Source organism: Citrus sinensis, chromosome 8, assembly GCF_022201045.2.
Source record: "Citrus sinensis cultivar Valencia sweet orange chromosome 8, DVS_A1.0, whole genome shotgun sequence".
NCBI classification, from domain to species: Eukaryota; Viridiplantae; Streptophyta; class Magnoliopsida; order Sapindales; family Rutaceae; genus Citrus; species Citrus sinensis.
The window spans coordinates 3,664,454-3,671,837 of NC_068563.1; the positions used below are offsets into that span (position 1 = coordinate 3,664,454).

Here is a 7,384-nt window from a genome sequence, read left to right on the forward strand (position 1 = left end):
CTCTTGTGAGTAATAAAATTCTCTTTAACCATATTACTTTTTCGTCTTTCTAGCTTACTCCCAAGCATTATTCCTTAGTTAGCTTGAGAAGTTCAATAGGCTTACTTAACAACTATTTTGCTAAAAGTTGTTTAAGTGTCGTAAGAGTTACTATGCAACAAACTCATCTTGTGACATTAGTCCATGCACCTTTTGAAGAAGTAATTTGATGGGTCAAACTGCCACTATAGATTTACCCATTAAAGCCCAACCAAAATATTAGTACTTTGAGTTGGACTATTGATACCCCTTTAATCTCCTCATAAAACTTTTTTTTTTTTACAGTTATTCTTACTTTAATTTAAAAAAGTCTAAAAATAAAACACTCTTCTATTTTTAACTTAATTTTTTTATTGTTAAAATTTAAAGTAGCATCTATTTTTTTTTCTTTTGCAATCTTATTATTACTGTACACAAACATTTAAAAATTTATGGGTAATAAGTTTTTTAATGTCAATCATTCACGTCGATTACATATATTTTTAATAATAACTTGAAAGCAATCTAAAGTTCATAAATGTTCAATCAGTGAGAAATAGAAAAGGAACAATAAATTATTTTAAATTTGTTTAATTTAATTTTGGTTAGATAGGAAGTGACAAATTAAAAAAAAAATTGATTGATTATGCTGGTAAGTAATTTGCAAGGAAAGAAAATTAATGTGTTTAATTAGATTCATATTTATCCTTAAATGTAATTGCACACAAAGTGAGGTTTTGTAAAAACAATAAAGGGCTGCTAATAGCTTCTGGCCCAACTTTGTCTTCTTCAATTTTAAGCAAACTAGTCCCTTTTTGGGCATAGCCTCACTTCTAAGGAAAAAAAATTAATAATAATATAATTTATATTTTTAATCACTTCAATCGCTTAATAAACTTTAAACTCAGACTACTTAAACATGAATTAAGATACTCTCTCTATATATGGGCTCTCTTGAACTTTGAAAGTCATGTAGATTTTTTTTTTATTAAATGAAAGTGTGTGTTTAAAATGTAATTGCTTCAATAATTTTATTAATAAACTGCGAATCACCTATATAAATTTTACTTATGCAAAGTTCCTATGTTAAAAAGGAGCCTTGATTCCTTGAACACATGCTTTGGTGTCAGCAAACTAAGGTAACCTAAAAGAAAAAAGAAAAATATCATTCGTTATTATTCTCTAGCATTTGTGGCTTTAAAATTATTGGTGTAAAATGTTTGGTAAATACTTATAATTTTAATTTAAAAATTAAGATGATATTATACTTTCTCTATTTTGTCAAAATATTAACTCTATAAAGGAAAAGTCATATTTTCCAAACATCATTCAAGACGTGCAAGAAGACAGATTGGGCACAAGAGGTACTAACTCCAAACAAAGCTTGAATGTGAAAAATGATTTAAATAATTTAGACAATATAGTTTAAAATCATCATGTTGGCTCTTGCATTATCGCAATTGGCTTGTTTTTACTTGCCCTTTTTGCCAAATATACTGCTGAAAATTACCCATTTTGGTAGTTCTCTCCACTTAAAATTTTATAATCATAAGATTAAATATATACTAATAAATAAGTGGGCATACTCTATGTCTGCTGTATGGAGGAACTATGATAAGAATTGTTCTGATTGTGGGATCATTTGTTCATATTTTATTTGCAGCCAAAGTGCTTAGCTGCAGCCTGCTGCTACAATTGGCATATATTCCATTCTCTAATCTCACATCCCAATTAAAGAACTCAAATAATTATTGCATTTAAGAATCTTTAATTGCTTACTCAACCTGAGAGATTATATAAGTTAACCCAATTTAGAAAGAAAATTTAATGAGGGCTCCCATCATTTTCACTCACAAATCACAATTCTTTTCATCTCACCAAACAAACAAAATAATTTAATGCCATATTTAAAGGGGACCGATCAATGTGGGCTCCTCCATGATATCTTCTTGTCTATAAGATTCTCTCTATTATTTTGCCTGTGAATGTGACTTGATTGTCATGAACCCAAATAAACATTACAGTTTTTTGTGTGTACTTTAAATTTTAGTGGGATATGACTAGGGTTAGGTTAGGTAAAAGGATAATATCTGGGGATCTTCAACAAGCTTCACCAATCAAGAAGCTGTTTGTAGACCAAATTATTGGGGATCAGCACCCAGCACAGCCTCAGCTGCTTCAAAATCATGAAAACTGATAGATTCATCATGCATTTGGAATCATGCTTGTTTAACATCTCTTGACAAGGGGCCTTGGGCCACATTCACCACACATTGAGAAAACGCCCAAAAGTACTTTTAAAAAAGCCAAAACCAAATTACAAACACATGTTAAAACATAAAGGTTTGGAATCTTTTAGGGTGTGTTTGAATAATAATTATCTTTTGTCAAAAACCCCATGGACAAAAGCATGTTCTTTCATCTATGTAGCCGTAAGAAACTGCAGTTAGGCCTAACGTCGTAATCAATTTGGGTCTGAGTTCTTTTTCCCATTTAGTCCCTCAAATTGAGACTTGCAAACCGGGAATTGTTGGTCTAAATATGGGAAAATATTCTCCACAGCTTACTCATCTACCCATCAATAAAAGATATTAAAACTAGAGAATCTCATTAAGATTTTGATTAAGAAAGAATATGATAAGTGATCACATTAAATTAAAGGCCCTTTCAATGTATTCTCTCCCACTAAAAGATAATTTTAGATCTTGTCTTGTTATCATGTACAACAAAAACACAATAATTTCTTCATGGCATGTTTCTTTCTACTCATCATTTTGGTAAATACAATAGTGGCATTACATACAGATCATACAGAATCATTCCCGTAACAACTTATTCTGTATCTTAACATAAAAATAATTGTATGCCAGAAGGAACTCAAATGCTGATACATTTTGAACAGGTAGGATGCAGCATCATTACTGAAAGAAGATGGAGAAAAGGAAAAAAAATTGCGAAAGAGATGAAGCAGATTGGGTGAAGATATTGTCTCCTAATTTTCAAAAGTAAAAGCTGAAGTTTGGTCTTGTTCAGTCTCAGAAGAAGAAATATTCAAGGTCTAAGTGCAAGATAAGAAGAACAATGAGATCTTTTTGCAGGTTCTAGCCTAATATGTCAAGCTATTGAGAACCAAAAAGGGCATCTTGATAACGAAGTACTGGTAATCGTGTTTAACAGACCTTACCCATGAACAAGCTCTGACTGGGGAGAGAAATGAAGTTCCAAGCTATCTAAGTTAAAAAGATGGGAAGTTGACAGGCTAATTCTACCAAAATTCCAGAAATATCTGTCACCAAGGAAACAGATTAAACTCAAAAGTCAAAACCTTAAATTCATGGGAAAAATTGGAAGTTTTAAAAGCAAAGCAAACAAGGAAATTAAACAGGAAACTAGAAGCTTTATGATATAGAAATAGATGGTCTCAGTTTCTTCCACGAAAACATGAGCATTTTAGTACCCTTATACCAATTCCGAGAGTAAATAAAACTCAGATTCAATACACAAGGAAAGCTAATCCTGCAAAATTTCACAGCCTCTCTCTTTCTCTCAAGATCCTTCTCCTTTATATATATATAGTATATAATTATTGTTATATAGTCATAAAACTTCCTCCCATGTATACTTTTATCTGCAAAATTCATGGTGGATAAACTCTATACATCATTCTTTTCCAGGTTTGTGAATATGACTTTTCCAGCTATAGCCCTCAGATTTTGCATCTTCATCATCCTCCATGCTATCACCTCCAGTAGTAGAGGTCCCTCCAGTGTTTCCAGTTAACTGGAGAGGGCCCTGAGGAGAACCAGATTGGGAACTGCTCGCCTTTGAGGAGTCACCATACTGATCTTGAGACATCCACAAACTCCCCAAAACAACTGTTGATTGGTTTGCAGGAGCAGCTGGAACAGCAGGTGACGTTCTACGAGTGTGAAGTCGGTATTTCTAGAATGACAAGAAAAATCTTTTGTCAATCTCCACAAAATTCAAATTTCATACATTACAAATAAGAGCATAGGAATTAGAAAGGAACTTCATAGAAGTCAGTTCCTAACTTAAGCTTTTAAGGTGTTGACTTTGACATCGCTCATTCTTCCCAATAATCGAACAAGATGGAAGAACAATAGCTCACCTGCAAATGACTCTTTACTTCATCGTTGGTCAAGCCATCAACTTGCATAAGTTCTCTAATCTGCTTTGGAGTGGCAACTGCAACCAAAATGCTCAAATATTAGATGCTTCAAGATAAATGAATCAAAGATTAAAAGCCATCACAACTACTTAAGCCAAGGGAACCAAAGATACAACAACATTGAGAATCATGCTTGGTGTAAAGATTCATTTGTGCTGTACAATTTCTTCTAGCCAGGTCTATAAATCTACTTGAAGCATCATTGAATCAGAAAACAATTTCCAATATTTGCCAATTTAATCTCTGGCCTAAAGGAATCGAATCCAACAACTCAACTACAAGATCATAGCAACAGTACCATACATCACAATCAAAAAATCATCTGAACCTAGAAATTTAGTTCATCACTGACCTTGTGAGCCTCCAAGTTGCTGCAAGGCACTGACAAACCGGCGGTGCAATTCTGGCGACCAGCACCTCCTCTGCTTCCTATTGGTCTGTTGCTGAGGTGGCTGTGGCCCAGTCCTCAAATTTGACTGTACATTAGGGGCCGAAGAGGAAACTGATTTACTACAACTGGTTCTTGAACCAGTAGAACCTGTATCCTCTCTAGGATTCTTCATTCCAGGAGTAACAAGAGACAACCCATGAACTGGCAACTCCTCTTTGTCATCCTTTCTTGGGAAAACTGGACAGGTCTTAAACGGCAGAAATGCCGTTGCTCCAGCCCCAGCTCCAGCCACTGCCCCAGCCCTACTTTTACAGGCCTGGAATGGATTCTCTTCTTCATTTCTCTGCCATAAATGAAAAAAACAACCAAAGCAGAAAAACATCAAAATCAATTCTTTCAAACTCTCGCGTTTTTCATATTGTTAACTTCGTTTTAGGTTTGTACCTTAATTTTTAAATTAAGATTTTGCTTCGAATCAAAGATGGGATCATTAGTTGGATGATTATAATCAGTGTTCCAGAGCTGAACAGAGCTCATCCAATTTTTCTTGTTATCTTTACTAGAGTCTTTTTCTTTTTTGATTGGTCTCGCATCTTCATCATCATCTTCAGAGTTGTTATTCTTCAATGGAATAAATTCTTCCAACACTGGTTGCACTTTCTTTGATGCTCTAGCACATTGCATTGACTCCTCCTTCAATACCAAAATTGCTACAAAAACAACACAGGTGTATCAGAAGAAGCTCAATTGACTTTATAAAAAAATAAAAAATAAAAAATGAATTTTTCAACAACTAAAACCAATCAAAACCATAACAAACCAAAACACATCTCTCAAAAACAATTTTTCAAAACAACCCGATTAAGGATTTGATGTTTAGAAATAAAGAAGAAAAAAAAATTGAAAGACGAACCATCGTTCAAGAGGAGCATGCAAAGAGGAAGCTCGCGTTTAAAGGCATCGATCTTTCTCAATTCATCTTCTAATCCCTTGAGAAAGGAATCAAGCTTGGAAAGTTTCTCAGAAACATTACCGATCAAAGAAACTTCCCTGAGAAAATCAGTGATCGTTTTTGGCACAAAATTTGTAGGTCTAAAATCCAAGCTCAGTTCTGGCGGAACCGAACCCATTTCTCAAAACTCAAAACTCAAAACTTTTCTCTTATCCCTTTCCTTAGAAATCTGATTTTGTTTCTCCTATTGTATGTATATGTAGGTTTGTCTGATAATGGATGCTGCAGCTGAGGAAGAAAATAGGAGAGAATAAGAAATGGGGAGATCTCTGTGTATATATAGAGGAAATATATCACACATATATGTATGTGTATGTATAGATGTACAGATGAATAGATGTATGTATGCGGTGAGATTGAGATTGAGAGAGAGAGAGAGAGGTGATTTTGTATTTCGTTTTTTGTTTTTTGTTTTTTGTTTTGTTGGGTTGTTTGGAGAGAAAGAAAGAGAGAGAAAGAAAGAGAAAAAAAGGAATAAAAGAAGAAAACGAGCAGAGAGTGGGAAGAGGAAATTTGGAACGCCCAGAAGATTCTGTGTTTTGTGATTTTTGGTCTATTTACTCTCTCTCGCGTCGTCGCGTCCTTCATCCGCTGCTCTGAATTTCCTTTCCTTTTTTTCTTCAACTCGCTCCTCTCCAACTCACCGTTTAGTTTTAGGTCCCCACGCTTTAGTAATATTAAATGCTTGACCCTGTACTTTTGCTCAATTGCTTGCAAATACTAAATAATATTATTTTTAATATCAACTATTCGGCGTTTGACTATTATAAATCTGAATTATTTTACAGGATACTACATGTTAAAACATTGATACTACTATGGACGGTGCTCGTGATTTGGCAGGTTCAGGAGTTATAGTAGCTCGTGATTGATAAGATAAGTTATATTAACATGCATTGATTATACTAAGATTATGGTGCTTAAATTTGCTTTGGGTGGTTGTGTTTAACTCAAGTTTGTTGTCCACTTATTATTGAGTTCGACTCTAACAAAGTAGTTCGCTTGATATCCACGTGATTGTTTTCAAATTCGACATATTGTAGTTCGATCTTCTAATGGTACAACTCATCAATTAGCAAAAATTATTTTATAAGTTAGTTTTTTTTTTTTTTTTGTGATCTAGTTAGAAGATATTTATCAATAAGTATTGACTCTTTATAATGTCTAGTGTTTGACTTTTGGATGAATGTTTATTTGACAAAAATATATATAAGTCTATAGATTAACATATTTTAAGAGTATACAAATACAGTTTCAACAAAATTCAATGACAAAGACTTGTATGAAGTGAGTTACAAATTATATACTCATTTCATAATTTTTAAAAATACTAGGGATTCGGTTGTTATCATAGGAGCACATTCCCAGTTTATTACATTAAATTCAAAGTAAGTGTAAAATTTCATTTATCCCTTTTAATTTGTTGGTTTGGTTCACATCAAAATCTCTTCCATGTATTGTCAATAAAAATTATATCAAATGAATCAATTAATATTCATATTTTTATAAATAATCAAAACTATGATTAATTTGAAAGTATTTAAAAAATGTAATGCAGTAAAAAGTATTCAGGGTTAGTATGGAATATCTCACAAGTTTCCTTTTATAAAAATAGCAAATAAATATTTTGTTTTTTTTAGAATTTAACAGTGTTTTTTCCTTTTCTTCTAAATTGCTTAAATCGAACTTAACTCAAACGAGGCAGCGAATTTGACGACTCATGAATCGGAATCTTTTTTTTTTTTTAATCGTACACGGAGTACAAACTTTTCTT

At 33.0% G+C, this 7,384-nt stretch overlaps 1 protein-coding gene across 1 annotated transcript; it reads right to left on the minus strand.

Moving 5' to 3' along the window:
* Nucleotides 1–3,395: 3,395 nt before the first annotated feature.
* On the minus strand, nt 3,396–6,164 carry LOC102611292 (transcription factor HHO2-like). Its single transcript, XM_006480077.4, has 5 exons — nt 5,512–6,164; nt 5,043–5,308; nt 4,560–4,941; nt 4,148–4,224; nt 3,396–3,960 (listed from the first exon to the last, which is right to left on the minus strand). Exons 1-5 carry the CDS (start codon nt 5,726–5,728, stop codon nt 3,679–3,681), a joined length of 1,224 nt encoding a protein of 407 aa, XP_006480140.2. The 5' UTR covers nt 5,729–6,164; the 3' UTR covers nt 3,396–3,678.
* Nucleotides 6,165–7,384: the final 1,220 nt, after the last annotated feature.